Below are 21,882 nucleotides of genomic sequence, written 5' to 3' on the forward strand. Positions count from 1 at the left end.
TGTTGGGTAACAAACAGTCTCTGCACCTCGTTTTAAAGGAGATAATGCACATAAAGTACTTAGTACTGTGCCTGATACCTAGTAACACCTCACTGAATGCCAGGCATTTTTATGATCTCTGCTAAATAGTTAGATTACCAGCGTACCCCACTTTTTTTATTACTTTCTATTCATTCATATATTTTGCTAGGGAGATGACTTTTATTATATCATAATTCCTGAAAATAACAGAAACAACCATAGATGATTTCTTTGAAGGGAAGAGGTGTACCAGGTAGTAGTAGTTTCCCTATTGGAAAACCATTAGTTTCTGTCGAAAAGGTTTCAGCTTTTTAATACTTCAAGCAATACTTAACATTGGTGGAGTTATGTCTCTTTTTAAATTCTCAATCGCTTTTATTTCCCATGATCTTAAACCAAAAAGACCATTGTTTTGGTGCATACTCATTTTTTAAAAGATAAAATTAAAATTAATTCTACTTAAAGTGTTTTACTAGATCCTTTAGTTACATTTAAAGTCTTAGTGTGATACTGAATGAAGACTGGGAATGATTTCACTTAATGCATAGTGTTGGCTTCACTAAACACCTCAGTGATAACTTTTTGTATCTAGCTTTTTTATTTTTCTATATACCCATCATCTAGTGAATTTTACAAAATACACATTTTGTTTTGTAATAATGGCAAGAGCTATAGTTGAAACCCCTTTTGTTGCCTCTTGTTAAGTACAGTTAGCCTCTAAATTTTTATGTAATAGAAAGAAGAAGGGAGGAAAATATAACTGGTAACCAAAATGACATTGTAACAAATAAAACCTGCTTCCAGTTTTCAAGGTTGCTGAATATTTTTATACTGAATCCCAATGTGTTATTTTTTTGGCTATATTGTAAGAAGTAAACATTTATCATAAATGTCTATGGTTGTGTTTTTTTGGTTTGTTTTATAAATCAATCTCCTGCGACTTTTAAATTCTGTTGTTTGGTGTTTCTCTCCCAAATCTTTATTAATTAAACCTTTATTAATAATTATTTGTGCATATATCTGTATGTGCACAGGTCTTTCCTTTTTCTTTCTATGGGCATGTCTTTAAAAGTATCTCTACGTGGATAGGAAAAACATTGAAAAGTAAATAGTTTTGTTAGGCTGTAACATCATGGGTTCTATATTCATACAATATTTTTAATGTTTTTTTATTTTTTGTATTTTTCTGAAGCTGGAAACGGGAAGAGACAGTCAGACAGACTCCCGCATGCGCCCGACCGGGATCCACCCGGCACACCCACCAGGGGGCGATGCTCTGCCCCTCCAGGGTGTCGCTCTGCCGCGACCAGAGCCACTCTAGCACCTGGGGCAGAGGCCAAGGAGCCATCCCCAGCACCCGGGCCATCCTTGCTCCAGTGGAGCCCCAGCTGCAGGAAGGGAAGAGAGAGAGAGAGAGGAAGGGGGGGGGGTGGAGAAGCAAATGGGCGCTTTTCCCATGTGCCTTGGCCGGGAATTGAACCCGGGTCCCCTGCACGCCAGGCCAACCCTCTACCGCTGAGCCAACCGGCCAGGGCCTTTAATGTTTTTTTTTAAATAAATATAAACACATCAAATTGTGTGATACCCATAGTAAGTGTTAAATGCTCTAATTCTTTATAAAATCATATTAAGTCATAGAAGGTTATCAAATTTAAGCAACCATTGAGATTGAAGTTAATATCATTTAACAGTTCTTAACCTTAAAAATTAGTTAATAAACATCTGTTAAAACGAGGCAAATCAGTGGGGGTGGAATGAAGAAGAAATCAGTATACTTGCTCAATTTTTAATGATGTACAAAAGTACGTGCTAAATATTCTACAGGACAGTAATCAAAATTACTTTTGAAAAGTTGGGCCTGTCTTCAAAAAGAAATTTTTAAAAATTAGATCTTTTAAAAATATGTATAACTACTAATACTCGCTTTTAAATATCACTGAATACTCTGGAATCTGGGTTTGGAAAAACTTGTGCTATTAGGTTAACTTTTTTTTATTTTATTCATTTTTAAAGAAGAGAGGGAGGAGAGAGAGAGACAGAGAGGGAGAAGGGGGGGGGAGGAGCTGGAAGCATCAATTCCCATATGTGCCTTGACCAGGCAAGCCCAGGGTTTTGAACCTGCGACCTCAGCATTTCCAGGTCGACGCTTTATCCACTGCACCACCACAGGTCAGGCTAGGATAACTTTTATATGATACTTTAGGTGTTGTATCATTTCATGAATTTATATTTTATGCTAGGGAACAATTTTTAAAGATATATAGTAAAGAAATGTATTATTGTCTTACTCTTTTATATCCAATTTAGTTCTTTTTCTCAAATAACCATGACTTAAATAAAACTAGCGTTTCCTCCTCTAATATACAAAAGGCTTAATATTATACATTTTTGCATTGTTGGAAATTGCAATTAAATATAATGTAACAGTCTATAATATTTATTCATTGATTTTCATTTGATAGAAACTCTTGAACTGTTGTGTATTTTTGTCAAGAGAAGTAGGAATACAGTCACCTCTTTATAAATTATCTTAGGCAAATTTTAAATTTTAGCTATTTCTCTCTGCCAGGTATACTTTTCTTTATCATCACATAAGCAAATTAATTTTAATATTAGTTAAGCAAAATATGATTAGGAAGATAAGTCTGCCACAGCAGTAGCCAGTATATATTTCAAAGCCATATTACATCTATGCTTATCAAGAATAATTATGATTCAAATACTCTATAATTTTAACTTTGACATCATTGCAATTTAAGGCACTTAATCACAATTTATTAGATGGGGGTATCTTTAAGATTGTGTTATCACATATATTACTGTCTACTGATTTTACTGCTGACGAAGCAGCTGCAGTGAGTATTTTGTTTTTAGTTTTTGTACATGAAGCTAGATCAAAGCCCTAAGAAACTTCATATGTAATCTTAAACTAACGTGAATGAAAACTGCATTTGCTTGTAGCAAATTGAAGTATATTCTGTCTTATAGTAATCATCATAGTATTAAGCCTGTGTTTGTTAGAAGTTCTCCATTCTGTTCGTGTCAAAGTTAAAAGTCTAATTAATGTAAATGTTCGTTTTTGTGCCTATTACTCATGGTCATATCATGAAGATACTTTTACACACAATAATAACAAGTGCTTACTAAAAGTCTGTGGCCCTGGCCAGCTGGCTCAGTGGTAGAGCATTGGCCCAGGAAGAGTGGAAGTCCCAGGTTCGATTCCTGGCCAGGGCACACAGGAGAAGCACCTATCTGCTTATCCACTCCTCCCCCTCTCCTTTCTTTCTCTCTCTCTCTTTTCCTCCCTCAGCCAAGGCTTCCTTGGAGCAAAATTGGCTTGGGCACTGAGGATGGCTCCACCACCTCACCGTAGGCACTAAAATGGCTCTGGTTGCAACAAAGCAATGCCCCAGACAGGCAGAGCAACGCCCTCTAGTGGACTTGCCAGGTGGATCCAGGTCGGGTGCATGTGGGAGTCTGTCTCTCCACCTCCCCACTTCTCACTTCAGAAAAATACAATGAAAAAAAAGTCTATGATGAGTAAAACATTTTACATATAATTTAGAATTTAAGCCTTATGAAAACTATCAACTAATCATCAACTCCATTTCACTGTGAGGGTGTTGAAGTTTAAAGTTAAGAATCTTTTTTTTTTTTTTTTTTTGTATTTTTCTGAAGCTGGAAACGGGGAGAGACAGTCAGACTCCCGCATGCGCCCGACCAGGATCCACCCTGCACGCCCACCAGGGGGCGATGCTCTGCCCCTCCGGGGCGTCGCTCTGCCGCGTCCAGAGCCACTCTAGCTCCTGGGGCAGAGGCCAAGGAGCCATCCCCAGCGCCCGGGCCATCTTTGCTCCAATGGAGCCTTGGCTGCAGGAGGGGAAGAGAGAGACAGGAAGGAGGGGGTTGGGGGGTGGAGAAGCAAATGGGCGCTTTTCCCATGTGCCCTGGCCGGGAATCGAACCCGGGTCCCCTGCACGCCAGGCTGACGCTCTACCGCTGAGCCAACCAGCCAGGGCAGTTAAGAATCTTGATTACAGTTCTGTAAGCAAGTTAGTGGAAGTTATGTGTTTGAACCTAAGTCTGACTCTAGAACCCATGTGTCTGTGGCATATTTTTTCTTCATAATATGTCAGTTCTATGGACTGTACAAGTCATAAAAAGTTAACCCCTTTTTCAGTTAGCCTGATATATGAAAATATAGATGGACCAATATACAGATTTGGGATATTCTTTACTCTTGTGAGATGATTCATATCATATTCTTTAAATGAAATGACAGTAAAAATATTATTTGCTTTTCCAAAATTTAGTTTTTCACTCAAATTTTAAGAGTACTTACATTGGGAGATTTTATCAAGTGAGGCAAACCTATATTTTGGTATTCTGTGTTTAGCACATACTTCATGAATGCAGGTCTATGCAGTTTATAGGTGTTAGATACCCCATGCCTGCAAAAGCAAACATGGTTTCTGCTGGCTGTGGGACTAGTGCACCTGGGTTTCTAGTCCTGGTTCCACCTTTACTTCCTAATAAATGCTAATAAGGGTATGCTCTTAACAGGGTCTTAGCCCTCTAATTCTCTGGTTCACCTGTAAGAGGGAAGGAATAAAGGACCTTTCTTAGGGTCAGTTGAGGATTAATTGAGATACTATGTTTTCCACAGCATGGTTATCTGGCGTGTGATAAAGCAATAAATAGTATCTTATTATCATCTTAAAAATAGCACTTGAAGTATAAATCATTGAAATAAAAATAACTGAACCAGCTAAATCAGTGTCATCATCTTTAGTAGTCATCTTTCTTGCATTGTTTGAACAGTCTCGTGTTTCATTTGTTCTGTGTGCTGCCATATACATTTTAGAAATATGGTACACCATAGCTATGTTTTTCTTTTTCATATTTTAAGGACAGTGCTATAATGTCTCTGGGTAATTCCAAATAAAAGAATATATGTTTGGCTCATGGTACACATATAGTATAATAAAACCTACTTTTTATTACTTTTTTTTCTGAAAAAGAAGATAGAGTCACTTTGTAATTTACTCTTTGGAAAGAAGATTTGAGGAAGAAATTCTTTATAGTTACTGCAAACAAAAATATTATTACAGCTTGACTCTAACTTACCATTGGCATTTTATATGATTTCTTGAGGTTTTTTTGAATGGAAAGTATTGCCAAATATTTTTAGAAAACAGTAAAATTTAAAAGTAATTATTTTCTATACACTTAGAACACACGATGATTGTGTAAGTCTTAAGTGCAAGTAATTTTAAAAGATACATTTATGAAAAGTTACACAAGAAAAATCAATCTATTCAAATTTACTTCTAGATTATTAAATTGTTTTAGAATATCACAATTTATCAAAGTCTTGAGGAGGAATTAAATGCACCCAGATACAAGTTTTTAGAGGCAAACATAAAAATAAATGACAAATTTCTTTAAGTAGTGGTTTCCATCAATAATTTGTTCTAACAGTTAAATTCTTCTCTGTAAATTGAGGCAAAACCTTACTTATACTTCTAAGGAGATTTGTCAGTTATCTCCTGTAAAAAGATATGTCACGGCTATTTTCATTATCTGTAATGAAATCTTGTTAGAGAAAATTGTGCTTTGACATTAAATCACCATTGTTTTTTATTACCAAGTCCAAATGCCAAGGAAAAGGCAGTTCATAAACTAGGTAGGTATATAAACTGTTCAATTACTAAACTGCTAAAATAGGTTTCACAATTTTTTCTATTTCTTAGTTCCTTTAAATCCTGAGTAAGCCATTTTCAAATATGTAAGAGAAAATTAGATATTTTATTAGAAGCTTAAAAGAATATTACATGGTTGAAGTGAACTGTTTTTTTTTAAATATGAATTTTTCAAAGGTCTTCTCTGTATATTTAAAAATATTTATTTTAGTATGCACAGCCAATTTTTGTGTTATCTTAGATGTAACTGGAAGTCAGTTATCGTTTCTAAGAGTATTAACTTTGTTGCTAATTTATTCTGAATTTATATATGCAAACCAACTTTTGGCATAGATTGCTAATATTGTAACCTCAGTAAAGAGTTTCAGGAATCTTTTGTTGACATTTATTAAAATTAAGATTTAGTAACAAGTTTTTAATAATTAAATTTTAAGTAGCAAATTTAAGATGTGATTTGTTCTCAGAATCCACAGTAATTAAGTAGCATAGACGTGATTATTATTTAGGGGGAACAAACGCACTCACATTTAAAGCTAAGTTTCTAGATTACTTCATTGAGATGGCCATGAAACTTAATTTTAAAAATAACTGCTTATTTAGCATGAAGAAATTAAATACAAATCAGTGAATAATAATAATGTTTAGTGAAGCCCATTTAATATTTTTGAGCATGAAAAATGAATAGATGTTTAGCATGATTCTGAAAATGAACTCTTGTATTAGTCTAATACCTTAGTCCTTTGAGACTAAGTTATCCATACTATGTTGGAGCTCAGCCTGCAACAAAATTAATTTGCTGATTTTTGTCACTTGCAAGACCAGCCAGTGTTACTGTAGCCTGATAGTTGAGTACATTAGTGCATAATATTGTGTGAAATCATCAAGTGGTACTATTTGTTTTTAAAGTGACACATGTAACTTTTTATTATGATTAACACAGGCAAAGAAACTAGTAGTGCATTTATTTTTATTTTCATAAAGCAGTTTTCTAGGAATTTTCAGCAATATATCAATTCAACTGTAATTCTAGTACATAATACAGAAAGTAGAAATAAGCTTTGGGGTGCCAACCATTAAAAAATTAAATCAATAGCTTTAGTACCTTAGTACACTCTATTTGGTTTCACTGTGCTCTGTTTTAGCAGATCTGCACATCTCTTTTCCTCTTAATGATTAATTTTACCAGTTCAGTTTCTTTGTAGATTTTTACCATAAGTAAAAAGTATTTTAAATCTTGTAGCCCATTCAAATATTTCATTACTATTTACCTAAATGAACAATAATACACATGCTTGTTTATTTTTAAAGTACCCAAGACATTCTGATTGAAAGACATCTTAAAGAAAAATAAGTAACAAAAGCATTCAGTCTTTATTCACAATATATAGAAGGTCGCTGTTTTCATTTTAAGTGTAAGAGTGATCAGCAGGGCACCCTAGAGAAGGACTCTTTAGCAGTAGGATTTACATACCGTTAGCTCACAGTAATTGCTTAGCAGCAGGGCTCTGCGTACAGAGCTAGCTGGGCACATTATTTGGGATGCCTTTGAAGCTGTGCTTTTCCGAAGCTTGCTGGCTGCATGCTTGTTGCCTTTGTTTGTGACACAGGTGATTACTTGATAAAATGAAGTGCATCGCTGTGAACAATTGACCCTTTGGAACAGTCCAGGCTGGTCAGCAGTCTAAAACCACACTTTAAAGCCATCATTATAGCCTCAAACTTAAGAGTTTCCAAGGTACAGACAAAGGTGTTGTCTTCCTTTAGTACAAGTCGAGTACCATTTTCAGACTTTATGAAGTATTTAAATTGAATGATATTTGACGATATTGAAAACTCCTCTGGAAAGCCATCCAGCCTGCTTTTGGACACCAGAACAATGCGAGATTTTATTTTTGATATGAAATCAGGAGCATTACAGAAGATTCTCAGTCCTTGTGAGCGATCATGGTTATCTGTTATTTCCAAGAAAGTGGTCTCTCTGGGTGTTAGCTGTTCTTTCTCCCACCTGGATTTCACTTCCTCTGCCAGTCCCTTGAGCTGAAAGAATTCTGCTTCCTGTGCGAGAAGTTGATTTTCTTGAAACCCTTCGGGCAGTAGAAGTTCTCCATTTCGTAGGAAGTTTAGGACATGCCTGAAGAGGAGCCCATCCCTGTCTATGAAATAATGACCGTCAGCATCAAACGGACAGAGGATTTTCCCATTTACTATACCTTCAAGGAAAGTGTCTGGGAACTTGGTCAGTGTTTGCTTTTGAGTAATGTACAAATATCCACCAACGTTGAGAGTCATCAGTGAAGATTTGCAGTTCTTTCTTTGATCAGCATCTTCCTGGCTGTTGTGTTTCCCTTCATATTCCTTTTCTCTTTCTCTTCTGTTTATTTTATGCTCCATTTTTGAGAGTTCTATTTCAGATTGTTCTTCTTGGCTTTGAGATTTTTACAGAAGAAACTGCCACACAAACACGCCTCTGTTCCTCTCCAGCCTGGTGATGGAATGGAGACGCTGGCAGCGCACTTGCTCTGTCAGCTCAGTTTTGCAGTAGGTGGCGTATCAGCGATGGATGCAGGAGCTTTCTGGAGTAAGACGGGGGGAAAAGATCATTTGCATTTAACTGTATCAGGGAAGGAATTTGTTGTGAGAAGATTTTCATGTATATTCTTTGAAGTAATAAAAGTTACTTAGAAGAAATTGAATTTGCTCCTGGCAGTTAAGCAATTACAGCTATTTAATTCTCCAGCTGTGAGTTTTTATCTATTTCTAAATGTCTACTAAGATATTACTTAATAAGGCAGGCTTACTATTGATAATACTGTCATCTTTTGGAGAATATTATGTACTGAATTAACACCATTTCTAAAAGTAAATTATAAACAAGAAACCTAAAGAGAAAGGAATGTATAGGATTTTCTCTCCTATAAAAAGTCACACATTTCACAGTGGTGAAATCATTTTAGAAACCTTGATGACATTGTGACATTGCAGTTCAATTTAATTGGATTGATAGGTGATTCTGATTTGGTGCTCATGCTCTTTAGCATGTGAGAAAACATTTCTTAATATCCTTTCTTTAATAAAAGGTTCAGCTTTGTTGTTGTTTTTTTACCCTAAAGGTAAAAAATGAAATACATAGCTTTTGCAATAATCATTTATATTTTTTATTTTTGCTTAAGGTTTTCTGTGGAAAATGTATAAGCTTGTTTCACCCTAAATCTGCTTTAGTGCTGAACAATAGACTGGGACTGATTTAGGAAATAGAACTGTGTGTGTGTGTGTGTGTGTGTGTCTGTCTGCACGCACACACATTTGTGTTTGGAAAGATAAAAGACGGATTCAGAGTGCCTGCTATAAAATAGTATCATGGCAGAATTCTTTGGTTTTGTTGTTGTTTTCAGTGTTCACAAAGGATAAGAGAAAGGACCAAAACCTAAGTTTTATTTTTTGTTTGTTTTTTTAACTTGGGAGCTGGATCAAGGGGTAAGTGGGATATTTTCCCCCCCTTTCTTTATTTTTCTTCTTCCCCTTACAAAACATTTTAGTCTTAAAACACATTTTAGTGATCTAGGTTTCAATTCTAGAATTTAAAGGCTCATGGTTAAGAAATGTGAATGTTGTTCTTAATACTCTATTATTTGACTGATCTGACTGCGAAATTATTCTGGGGAACTACATTACTTTCAGAATTAGATTAGATTTTATATTAAATTAACTTATAGTTCTTTTACATTAAAGATATTTTAAAATTAATGAGCTGTATGTTGACAAATATTGGAGCAGATTCTTCTAAAAATGTTTACCTTCTATTTTCTGTAAACAAATGTTAGATTTTTTTTAGACATAAAAACTCATATATACATTTAAATTTATTGATTTTAGAGAGAGATAAAGGGAGAGAGAGACAGAGAGAAACATTGATTTGTTCTACTCATTTATGCATTCATTGGTTGACTCTTATACGTGCCCCAACCAGGGATGGAACCCGCAAATTTGGCTTATCAGGACAGTGCTCTAAACCAACTAAGCTCTACCTGGGCAGAGTAAAAAAATTGTATTCTTAATTATAACAGATTTTGAATTTAACATTTATATGTCATTAAGATTAAACAAAGTCCATTGAAATCAAGCTAGAAATCTAAAACATAACATTTTTTAGGGTTCAGTTTTTGCTTAGAGATCATTAAATTCCAACTCTGTTTTATGAAAAATAAAATTTCATTCCAGAAAATTTTTAGTGTTTTATCTAGACCTTTACAGCTTGTTAATTGCCAGCACGTGGACTAGAGCTTCCTCTCAGTTTTGCATCATTTAAGAAGAATATGCTGTTATATTTTAACAATTTCCTGTATGTGTTGACTTTATTTTTTGGAATCCGGTTTCATCTCATCTATGGATATGACTTTTAAAGAAATAATGAATAGATTATTTGGGGGGGGGGGTTGTGGGGGTATTTTGGTACAATTTTGGAAATATATTTGTGGATTTTCTTTTTAATTCAGTGAGAGAAGGGGAGGCAGAGACATAGACTCCCACATGTGCCCTTGACTGGGATCCACCAGGCAAGCCCACTAAGGAGCAATGCTCTGCCCATCTAGGGCATTGCTCTGTTTCTCAGCAACTGAGCTCTTAGCACCTGAGGCAGAGGCCATGGAGCCATCCTCAACACCCAGGACCAACTTGCTCCAATTGGGCCATGGCTGCAGGAGGGGGAAAGAGAGAAAGAAACCAGAAGGGAAGGGGTGGAGAAGCCAGTGGGTGCTTCTCCTGTGTGCTCTGACCAGGAATTGAACCTGGGACATCCACATGCCAGGCTGACACTCTACCACTGAGCTAGGGCCTGTTTGTGGAATTTTTATGTTGATCATTACTGCATATGAGCAGCACTATATATAGTAATAACAAAACTACCAAAAGTATAACAATTTCACGTATGCATAGAGTCCTCTTTCATTTTTTATAATTTTACTTAATTAAAATACTGAGTTTATTTCACATGTATATTTTTGTCTCCTCATAATTTCTATTTGTCTGACCACCACCACTATTATGTCCTATCATAACATTCCATACATACTTAAAACCAAGGAAACAGTGGATTTCTATCTTTAAAAACTAAACAGGCATTTTGGACAGCACATTCCTGGCAATGAAACCTAGACAACATTTATCAGACACAGTAGGGAAAGTTCTCACTCTGTGTTATGAAAAGGACAGCCAGATGTCAACTATTATAGAAATAAGACAAAATTTTAACAAACTGCTTAAACTCTTTTCTTAAAGAGACTTTCTTTACTGCTAGAGATCTTGAATAGCCTCTTGGTCAGTCATCTGGAAACAAACAATTCTTCACATAACTGGTGAACTTGGCTTCCACTTTGGGAAAAGAAGAAAGAACCACCCTTTTCTATACTTGGCTTGCATTTTGCTTTAATCTCTTCTATAGATTTAGGTCATTTTAGGGTTTTAGGAGTTTTTCCTGTGTGGTTTTTTTTTTTTAAGGATTCTTGACCTTTTGATCTTAGTGTTGATGGTTTTGAGTCTTTTCCATTGTTGTTTGATTTTTGTGTATATTTGGCTGGATTTCTTTATATTGTATAGATTTCTTTACTGGAACATTTTCTTCAGCTTCCACATTCTCAAAATCATCACCATCATCATCCCCACCATCACTGCCGCCGCCACCATCTTTGTTGTCATTGTCCTCATCATCTTCATCAACAGCAAGTTTTACTTTTTTTAATTGGAACTTGCTACCACTTCCGGGGCAGAACACTGTCCAGGTACACATTCAGGAGTTTCACATCTTCCTCCTCTTCATCTTCTGACTCTACATATTACTCCATAGCTACTGAGTGCCATCCACTAAGATGCACAGGCCCTGAACCACACTTCAGCCGTAAGACCACAGGTAGTATTATTTCAGAACCCCGAAGGGAAACCCTTGGCTATACAGACATTTTCAAAGTTGCAGTATTAATTTCTTTGGACTGCCTTCATAATTCGTTGCCTCTGCTTCAACAATGGGCAGTTAATCCTTTCCACCAGCCCCTAAACTGACCGTTCGTAAACATAATTGGTGCTCAGCTTCATCATTGTCCATTATCACAACTGAAAAGATAGTCCTGGCTCTTCAGAGGTCTCATGTCCATGTCCGTCAAATCTTCCATGAGCTGGTCCCTGAACGGTTGGCTCAGTGGTAGAGCATCGGCCTGGCGTGCAGAAGTCCCAGGTTCGATTCCCGGCCAGGGCACATAGGGGAAGCGCCCATCTGCTTCTCCACCCCCCCCCCTTCCTCTCTGTCTCTCTCTTCCCCTCCCGCAGCCAAGGCTCCATTGGAGCAAAGATGGCCCGGGCGCTGGGGATGGCTCCTTGGCCTCTGCCCCAGGCGCTAGAGTGGCTCTGATCGCTACAGAGCGACGCCCCGGAGGGGCAGAGCATCGCCCCCTGGTGGGCAGAGCGTCGCCCCCTGGTGGGTGTGCTGGGTGGATCCCGGTCGGGTGCATGCGGGAGTCTGTCTGACTGTCTCTCCCCATTTCCAGCTTCAGAAAAATACAAAAAAAAAAAAATCTTCCATGAGTTGGTGGCACACACTGAGGTAAGAGAGAAGGCAGACAGAGATAAACGACTTCTGTTCCTCAGAACAGACGCACAGGATGGAGTCGCACTAGTGGAGTACTCTTTTGATGAACTTTATGGGACCAGAATCAATAGAACATAGCTGTAATATGGTAGTAAGGACTGTGCTAACATTTTCTTTGTATGTTTAAAGCAATGTAGTTGAATACAGTCGTCCCTCACCATATCATGGTCACTTTTCGTGGTCTTAGTGTATAGTAGATTTTTAAATTGTATACATCTAATTTTGTATTGCGGATTTTTTGCTATGTCACGGGATTTTGCAGTATATAGGTATAGGTATTTTTATATGTTATTCTAATTATTTTTGCAGTAAAATAAGCATTTTCTAGCTTAAAGAATTTAAAATAATATAAAAAATATTAATTAAAACATATTAAAAGAATATTAAATTGAAATAAAGCCTTAAAAAAATATATATAAATAATAAAAAATATATAAGGTCTCTACCTTGCAGATTTTGGCCTATCAAACAGGAACCTAACCGCCATGATAGACGAGGGAGCACTGTACTGTGTAATGCCAGGTCTGCTTTCCTACTCCATTCGGCCCAGTCATAGATGCCCTTCACGGGGAAGAGAAGTCGCGCTGGTGGATGGTAGAGGACGGGCTCCCAGGGGGTGGGAGGTGAGGCAGCAGAAGCTGGACTGCAGAAGAAGCTGGACTGCAGACCTCTTCAGCCAGCATGCCAGGGCTGCCTGACAATTGCTAACTCACTCATTTCTGGTTTCTGCTGCCTGTTTTTGAAAACAACTGATACTTGTTCTTTGTTTCTCTTGCTTGTTTTGACAGACTGAATCACCCCATTATAGGCCTCTAACTTGTGATCACTTTTTCTCACTCTAGACTTCACTCTGGTGTTCTTGGCTTCTGCAGACCTGACGAGTAGGATTTGTTTGCCGCCTGTGGCCTGGCAACATTAGTGTGACAGGAGCCTTGTCTAAGTGCCTGATTAGAATCTGATGTGAAACCATCGGACTTTTTTGTGTGTTCTGTTGCCTCCAACTTATGATCTTAAAAGAAGAAAATGGCACCCTGTAGGCTGCATTTTACTCTCATCACTCTGTATTATCCCCATGAAAACCAGATGATTGCAGTTTACAGAAATTGCAGGGGGGTTGATCCTTGCTGCCTGTTGCGGTCCACAGGTCCCTTAGGAAAAAGCCAGCTTGTCTTTTTTTTTTCTAGTCCATTCTAAATTTATATTTATCTGCTTGGGGGGATATAGGATGGGGAGAGCTCACCCTAGGTTGTGGCAGTCAGGTCTGTACAGCCCAGTGGTGCTTCAGTACCAAAGCCAAGGGGCACACCTGTATTCTCCGTGACTGCATTTCTCTGCCTTGCTGCAGATACAGACTGGAATGAATCAGTTCAGTCATTTCAGTGAAGAGCTTAACCCATCTGTCAGTGATTAGCTCACTTGGATCCACAAATCTCGAGAATTTCATTTACTTTGCAAGCAGAAAGATCTTTTTTAAAGGTAAGGAACCTGTTTTCTACTCAGTACCATAGCCCTTTATTAAAGTTAGATCACCTCTTTCTTAGACATCAGTAAATTACACATATACAAGATCCTTTAGCCAACTTTGAGGATTTAAACAATGCTATTGTCAGGTTCTTGGTATGAGTATATCCAATGGTTAGGACCACTTCCTACCTAGAAGCTAGCACATTAACAAAGGACGATAGTCATATGATCCTATCAATAGATGCAGAAAAGACATTCTGTAAGATACAACATCTATTTAGGATTAAAACACTTAATAAAATAGGTATAGAAGGAAAGTACCTCAATATAATAAAGGCCATATATGACATACCCTTAGCCAATATCATACTCAGTGATGAAAAACTGAAAGCTTTTTCTCTAAAATCAAGAACAAGACAAGGATGCCCACCCTCACAACTCTTATTTAACATAGTTATGGAACTCTTAGCCACAGCAGTCGGACAAGAGAAGAAAATTAAAGGCATCCATATTGGGAAAGAAGTAGTAAAGGTATCACTTCATGCAGATGATATGATCCTGTAGATGTAAAATCCCAAAGACTCCACCAAAAAACTGTTAGAAACAATAGACAAATACAATAAAGTCTCAGGATATAAAATCAATATACAAAAGTCTACTGCTTTCTTAATATGCCTACAGTGAAACACCAGAAAATGAATTTTAAAAAAACCAGTTCCTTTTGTAGTTGCACACACACACAAAAAAATTACCTAGAAATAAACTTAGCAAAGGATGTGAAGGACCTGTATACTGAAAACTACAAAATGTTATTAAAAGAAATTGGAAGAGACACAATGAAATAGAGAGATAGTCTGTGTTTTTGGATTGGAAGAATCAACCTAGTTAAAATAGTCATATTGCCAAAGGCAACATACAGATTTAATGCAATCCCCATTAAAATCCCAATGTCACTGTTTAAAGAAATAGAACAAAAAATCATCAGAGTTGTATGGAACCACAAAAAACCTTGAATATCCAAAGCAATCCTGAGGGGAAAAAAAGAAATGAAGCCGGAGGTATCACAGTACCTAAGTTCAAATTATACTACAGAGCCACAGTAATGAAAACAGCATGGTATTGGCAGAAAAACAGACACACAGACCAGGGAAACAGAACAGAAAGCCCAGAAATAAAACTGCATGCATACAGACAAAGAAGTTTTGACAAAGGAATCAAAAACACACAATGGGAAAAAAAAGAAAGTCTCTTCAATAAATGGTGCTTGAATAATTGGAAAGCCACATGCAAAAGAATGAAACTTGCCTACACCTGGTCCCCATGCACAAAAATTAATTCAAAATGGATCAAAGACTTAAATATAAGATCTGAAACAATAAATTACATGGGAGAAAACACAGGCACTAAGATTATGCATTTGGCTGTAGAGAACATTGTATCAGTTGGACCACAAAGGCAAGGTAAATGCAGGTAAAAATAAATGAAGGGGACTATATTAAACTAAAACGCTTCTGCACAGCAAAAGAATCTGACGACAAAACAAAAAAGCAGCCTACCAAATGGAAGATGATATTCACAAACAACAGATCTGATAAGGGTTAATATCCAAAAAATATAAAGAACTCACAAAGTTCAACAAACAATTCAATTAAAAAAATGGAGAGAGGACCTGGACACTTCTCCCATGAAGACATACAAATGATGAATAGATACATGAAAAGATGCTCATCTTCCCTAGCTTGTAGTAGAGAAATGCAAACCAAACCCACAATGACATACCACCTCACATCTGTTAGATTGGCTATTATCAGCAAGACAGGTAACAACAAATGTTGAAGAGGCTGTGGAGAAAAAGGAACCTTCATTTACTGCTGGTGGGAATGTAAACTGGTATAGCCACTTAGAAAGTCAGGATGGCAGCTCCTCCAAAAATTAAGAATTGAGTTACCATATGATCCAGCAATTCCTCTGTTAGATATCTACTTGAAAAATTTGTAAACATTTGTACATGAAAACGTATGCACCCCCATGTTCATTGCGGCATTATTCATGGTGGTTAAGACATGGAAATAACCAAAGTGTCCCTCAATAGAGGACTGGATAAAGAAGATGTGACATGTGTATACAATGGAAAAGTACTCAGCCCTAAGAAATGATGAAATATTATCATTTGTGACAACATGGGTGGACCTTGAGAATATTATGTAACTGAAATAAGTCAGAAAAAGCTAAGAACTACATGATTTCACAGATAAGGTGGGATATAAAATTGAGACTCATAGACATAGATAAAATTGAAGTGGTTACCAGGGGGAGAGGGTGTAGCAGAAGAGAGTAAAGAGGGACAAATATAGTGACAAAAAAGTGTTTTGACTTTGGATGATGGGCGTACGACACAATGAAAAGCTGGCGTGCTGTGGAGAGGTGCACCTGAAAGCTGTTCCTATAGACCGGTGTCACCCCATTACATTTAATTTCTAAATAGAATTTTTTAAATTTCTGGCTAAACCTTTCAGTCTACAGTGATGCTAATCTCCCACTGTCTACATTAGGCAGAACTTATTCCAGGCCAGTAGGAGACATTCCCATCTTACCTATCAGCTTCTGATGGGAAATGATGTCATTGTCATCAACATGATCGAATGTGAAAAACGTTTATATTAATATTCAGCTATGACTGTTTTATTTTAGTTTTATTTTGAGTTTTGAAAAATAAAAATAAATTGCATGTCCTAATATATTTTAAGAATCAAGAAATTATCCATTTTAATCTAAATTTATTTGAACATCCAAACTTTTGTTTTGAAATATGAAATTTGTCTACATTAGATGTTTCTGTTACTGGGATTGTACTAATAGTGTACATTGCCTTATGCTGCTGATGGACCACAGTGTCTGCCCAGCTCTGCAGAGTGCCTGCATCCTCCTAGGACTCGCTGGGTATGACATTTGGCAGGAAGGTGGTGTGAATGGGTAACTACAGTCAGATGAATGTACCTGTACATGTTTTACAGTGTTAACTACAGTCAGATGAATGTACCTGTACATGTTTTACAGTGTTAAACTGGGTCTTCAAAAAAGCCCAGGAACCTTTGCTACATCAACAGCTTTTTAGCCTCATTTGAGGAGTACAGAGAAATATAAAGCACAATGTATCAGAGGAGCACTAATAAAGGTGACAGACTAAAGGAGAAGTTCAGGCAAAATTCCATCCATATTTCTTTGCTTTTCATTACAGAGGTAATCTTGAAAACAATTTACAAATCATACTAATTAATATTTTAAATGTACTTTAGGAGATGAGTGTTTCAAGGAAAACCTACATTTTATAATTCTGTAAGCATGAATCATAATAAGCTTTTTTAAATGAGTTTTCACTTTTTTGAAGTATAGCCAATTCATTATTACTTACTGGAAAATTTTATTGTAACTAGATGAGCAAAGCACTTTTATAAACCATCAAATGAATATTGAAATTGTATTATTGCACTCATTTTTATAGTGCTATTTGGCAAAACAGAATTTTGCCTTCTCTTTGAGAAAGAGATCTTATAAATTAATATCCATTATCTACATTCTCAAAATGAGGGACATGACTTAAACTAATGAAAGTAATATTACTTTGAAATCAGTGACCAAAAGAACCCCTGCTCCCAAATGCTGTCCTCTACCACTGTTCCTTCTATTGTCCTCTGATCTTGAGATCCTCTTTGGTGCTCATCTCTAGTGGTGAGATGGTGTGAAGAAGAGAGAAGGGGGCCAAATGGCAGAACAGGATATGATAGTTTATAGGAGCAAGTGCAGTTTCTTACTCATAGAAGTGTGATTATAAATTAGGACTGGAGAACTGTTATATTGCACATTTTTTGACATTTAACATTTCTGAAATGTTAAGACATTCAGCACATGTGTTAAAATTATTGGCTTGTAAAAATTTCATGGCAGTATTTTGTCTTTCTTAGTGACATACAAACTAATAGTGAATATTACAATTGACAGTGTCTTAGATTTGATGAAATACTCTAGCAGTTCTGTGAATTTTTGCCCCAGGAAATAAAACGAACAGAGATAAAGGTAGAGGAAAAGTGGGAAGGGGTGAGAAAAGGGGCAGCAGTTCTCTACACTAGCTGCTGCACATTAGAATTATCTGGGGAAGTTAAAATACCACTACCTCTTGCCCTCACAATGCAGTTAGAGTGTAATCCCAAGGAGTGAGCCCGATATTAAAAAAAAAAAAATCCTCTGCAAGTGATTCTAATGGTCAGAGTTGAAGAACTGCTTTATTAAAGATGTTGATGAGCTCAGGAAAGGGAATTTATCTTAAAGGAGTTCTTAGTGATGGGGACATAATTTCTACCCTGTAGTTCTGAGGATCACTTACTATTAAAATATCTTGAAAATCATAAAGAGCTAAACTAGTGTATGGTGTTACTACTATCACTAATTAAACATGATAAAGAGAACAGGATGAAATTAATAAAACATGGATCATATTCACTTGATTTAAAAATGTCATTGATCGTTTATAACCATTAATAATATTGTATCCCTCGACTAGAGTGTCATCTTTCTAAGCATGGATGTCTGTTTTTCTTCCTGTGTACCTCTCTTCACAGCTAGCTCAGTGTTTGGCACTATTTAACTAAAATATAGCACTATAGTGAAGGTTTTCATTTTAAAGAGACTTATCTTTCTTGGAAAGATTTTTTTTCAGTCTATCACTTTTTCTGTTGTTTTTAATTCTCATTTCAAGTGCAGTGGCCAAAGCTGGATTGCACCTTTTGATGAAGGTCTGACTAGAACTATTACAGTACTTTAATTTTCCTGCCCTTTTTCATTTATTATTACATTACAACATTTATATATTCTTATAAAGCTGTATTCTATTTCTAGGTTTTATTTAACCTCTTATTCTTTAAAGCAGGGGTCGGGAATCTATTGCTCGCAAGCCAGATGTGACTCTTTTCATGGCTGCATCTGGCTCGCAGACAAATCTTTAATAAAAAAATAATGTTAAAAATATAAAATATTCTCATGTATTACAGTCCATTCATTTCCTACCACTCATGTTCATGGTTGCGGGTGGCTGGAGCCAATCACAGCTGTCCTCCGGGACAACTCCAAATTTTTATTGGATAATGCGTAACGTACATGGGTTGTTATATGGCTCTCATGGAATTACATTTTAAAATATGTGGCGTTCATGCCTCTCTCAGCCAAAAAGATTCCTGACCCCTGCTTTAAAGCAACTTAGAGATTGAAGATTGTCTGTTTATATAACATTACAACACCATGACCACATCTGTATTTAAGAGCTTAGGAGCCTGACCAGGCGGTGGCATAGTGGATAGAGCATCAGACTTGGGACGCAGAGGACCCAGGTTTGAAACCCCGAGGTCACTGGCTTGAACACGGGCTCATCTACCTTGAGCACGGCTCACTGATTTGAGCGTGGATTGCTGGCTTGAGCATAGGGTCATAGAGATGACCCCATGGTTGCTGGCTTGGGCCCAAAGGTCACTGCTTGAACCCAAGGCCACTGGCTTGAGCAAGGGGTCACTCGCTCTGCTTTCGCCCCCTGGTCAAGACACATTGAGAAAGCAATCAATGAACAACTAAGGAGCCACAACAAGGAAGCGATGGTTCTCATCATTTTCCCTTCCTCTCTGTCTATCCATATCTGACCCTCTCTCTGTCTGTCTCTGTCTCTGTCACAAAAAAAAAAAAAAAAAAGCTTTTGATTTTGGTTTAATTATGCATGTGGTATAACAAGCAAAAAGACTAGTCTAAAGAATAGAAGGAATGATAATGTGTTCTTGCTTTGAAAGTATTAAAACATACAAATGTTTGTTTTTAAAATGCCCAGTCACTGCCTGACCGGGTGGTGTCACAGTGAATAGAGCCTTGGACTGGGATGCGGAAGACCCGGGTTCGAGACCCCGAGGTCGCTAGCTTGAGCGAAGGCTCATCTGGTTTGAGTGAAAGCTCACCAGCTTGAGCCCAAGATCACTGGCTCAAGCAGGGGGTTGCTTGGTCTGCTGAAGGCCCGCGGTCAAGGCACATATGGTATGAGAGGGCAATCAATGATCAATTAGGGTGCTGCAGTGCGCAATGAAAAACTGATGATTGATGCTTCTCATCTTTGCGTTCCTGTCTGTCTGTCCCTGTCTATCCCACTCTGTCTCTGTGGAAAAGAAAAAAAAAAGCTCAGTCACTATTTCTCTGATCAAAGTCTGTTGTGGTTTCTGTAGACTCATAGAACAAACTTCTTCACATGTTTATGGCCTCCTCCTTTGATTTTGTACCGTAGCTAACCACTTTCTTTCTATTCCTGGGCAATCAATCTTGTAATCCATAAGTACTCTTTGATCAGCATTACAGCATCCCTTATATAGGATATATATATACAACCTTCTTTCTCTTAGTTTGTAGGGGAAAAGTTGAAGAGCAGTACTGTGAGTGAGGAAGTTGAAATGTTTTCTAAATTCTTAATCAAGTCCTCAAGTTATGGTTTCAGTATTTGATTTAAAATTGGGAATTCCCAGGGCACTAGACATATTTGTATTTTGAATGTTATTGTAAGAGAACATATTATATTAACAGATACCTTTTGGAAATATTTATGTAGATTGCTTGTTATTTTTGAGGTAAGTAATCAAATGCTAACTTTGTAGGTTGACTGAAATCTGAGTATAATCTTTTATTCCTGAAATTTCTGAAGATTAAATAGGGATCAGAGCATCAATTCACAAATTTGAATAGAATAAAGATTACCTTCTTAAAATAGAGGGCTTGCAAGTTTGCCTAACTGGTTTGTTAAAATGTCAAGTAGCTTGCTACCCTGTGAACCACAAGCAAAATGTGCTAGGAAGAAATTTGAAATGAGGGTAATGAAGACTACTAGGAATATTGAAAATGACTTACCTTTTAAATGCACCTCCTCTGTGGAAATATTATCTCTTCAGTACTCTTTTGGATAGGGTAGACAGATGTGATGTAAGTGTGAATCAGGAAAGTAGCTTCAGAAGTCTGGAAGATCAGTCCAGTATCTTGGTTACTAGCCCACAAGTCTGTGTTTTAACTTAGTGGTAAATGCTGTTCAAGACCTCCACGTTGAGCTGGCTCTACAGTAGTCTTGTGGAAACAAATGTCTGGAACTTCCTGATGCCTAACGTCTTCCTAACTATACCTGCTTGAATTTCTTACATGCCAATGCTAATGAACACCCTTCCTGCTGACTTATTACTTTAACTTGTTCAAACTGGGAATGCCCTTAACTTGTAAAAAGCACCGGTAGCTTAATCTTCATGAGTCCTTCCACAGAGAAGATATCTATGAGATAGAGAGTAGGAAGGTTCAGCGTAGAGCAGAAGCCTGTGTATTACCAGGTCTTGGAGAGCTTCTCAACATTTTTTCATTCTAAGAAACAGTTTTGGTCTTTTAGAAAGAATTAGAGTAAACAAAATAAACACTAATGAAATAATAAAACTTCCCCGGTTACAGAGGAAGGCCAGTTGTGTTGGTTTTCTTTTTCTTCTTTTTCCAGAGATCCCAGTAGCTTCATTGCTGAGGCCCAGAGATGTGAAGTAACATCTCCAAAGGAACACTGCTATGTATGACAGCATCAGAACTAGAAGCCTTCATTTATTTTTATAGGGTGTTCTTTGTATACTTTTAAAAATCTTCCTTCAAATTTTTATAGATAGGTAAAAATATCACCAAAAGCATGTGTTCATGCTTATTAAGATTCTTTTGGTTACCATTAGCAGAAACCAATTGGTAAACCAGTCTAGCAAAAAAAAGGGAGGAGTTGGGGGAAGAATTTAAAAAGGATTTGGAATATTTCCCAGAATCCAGACTTCTCTTGGATTTGAGCAAATGGCCAAGCTTAGGAAAAGGTAGGCACTGAGCTGTTCCAAGGCCTTCAGTAGAATGAGCGAATGAGCCACATCAGCGGTTTCTCTTTAGGGTGCTGTCATGACCGTGTCCTTCCAGCAATTTCTGGTGGAGGTCCTTAAACTTAAAATTCTAGGTGAGAGACAAGGAGAGATGAAAACCATT

At 37.1% G+C, this 21,882-nt stretch overlaps 2 protein-coding genes, 1 non-coding gene and 1 pseudogene across 3 annotated transcripts in view; 2 read left to right on the plus strand and 2 right to left on the minus strand.

Annotated features, from left to right (window-relative positions):
• GTF2F2 (general transcription factor IIF subunit 2) overlaps positions 1-21,882 on the plus strand; it is a 177,865-nt gene that overhangs the window by 61,789 nt on the left and 94,194 nt on the right. The gene's annotated exons all lie outside the window — the stretch shown is intronic.
• TRNAP-AGG (transfer RNA proline (anticodon AGG)) lies at positions 3,178-3,255 on the plus strand. The gene has a single exon. It is a non-coding gene; the product is annotated as a tRNA-Pro (tRNA).
• On the minus strand, positions 6,795-20,894 carry KCTD4 (potassium channel tetramerization domain containing 4). The gene is made up of 2 exons (XM_066235145.1): positions 20,746-20,894; positions 6,795-8,296 (listed from the first exon to the last, which is right to left on the minus strand). Exon 2 carries the CDS (start codon positions 8,112-8,114, stop codon positions 7,335-7,337), a length of 780 nt encoding a protein of 259 aa, XP_066091242.1. The 5' UTR covers positions 8,115-8,296; positions 20,746-20,894; the 3' UTR covers positions 6,795-7,334.
• On the minus strand, positions 10,992-11,884 carry LOC136309154 (nucleophosmin-like; annotated as a pseudogene).

The sequence above is a fragment of the Saccopteryx bilineata genome, chromosome 6 (genome assembly GCF_036850765.1).
Source record: "Saccopteryx bilineata isolate mSacBil1 chromosome 6, mSacBil1_pri_phased_curated, whole genome shotgun sequence".
NCBI lineage: Eukaryota > Metazoa > Chordata > Mammalia > Chiroptera > Emballonuridae > Saccopteryx > Saccopteryx bilineata.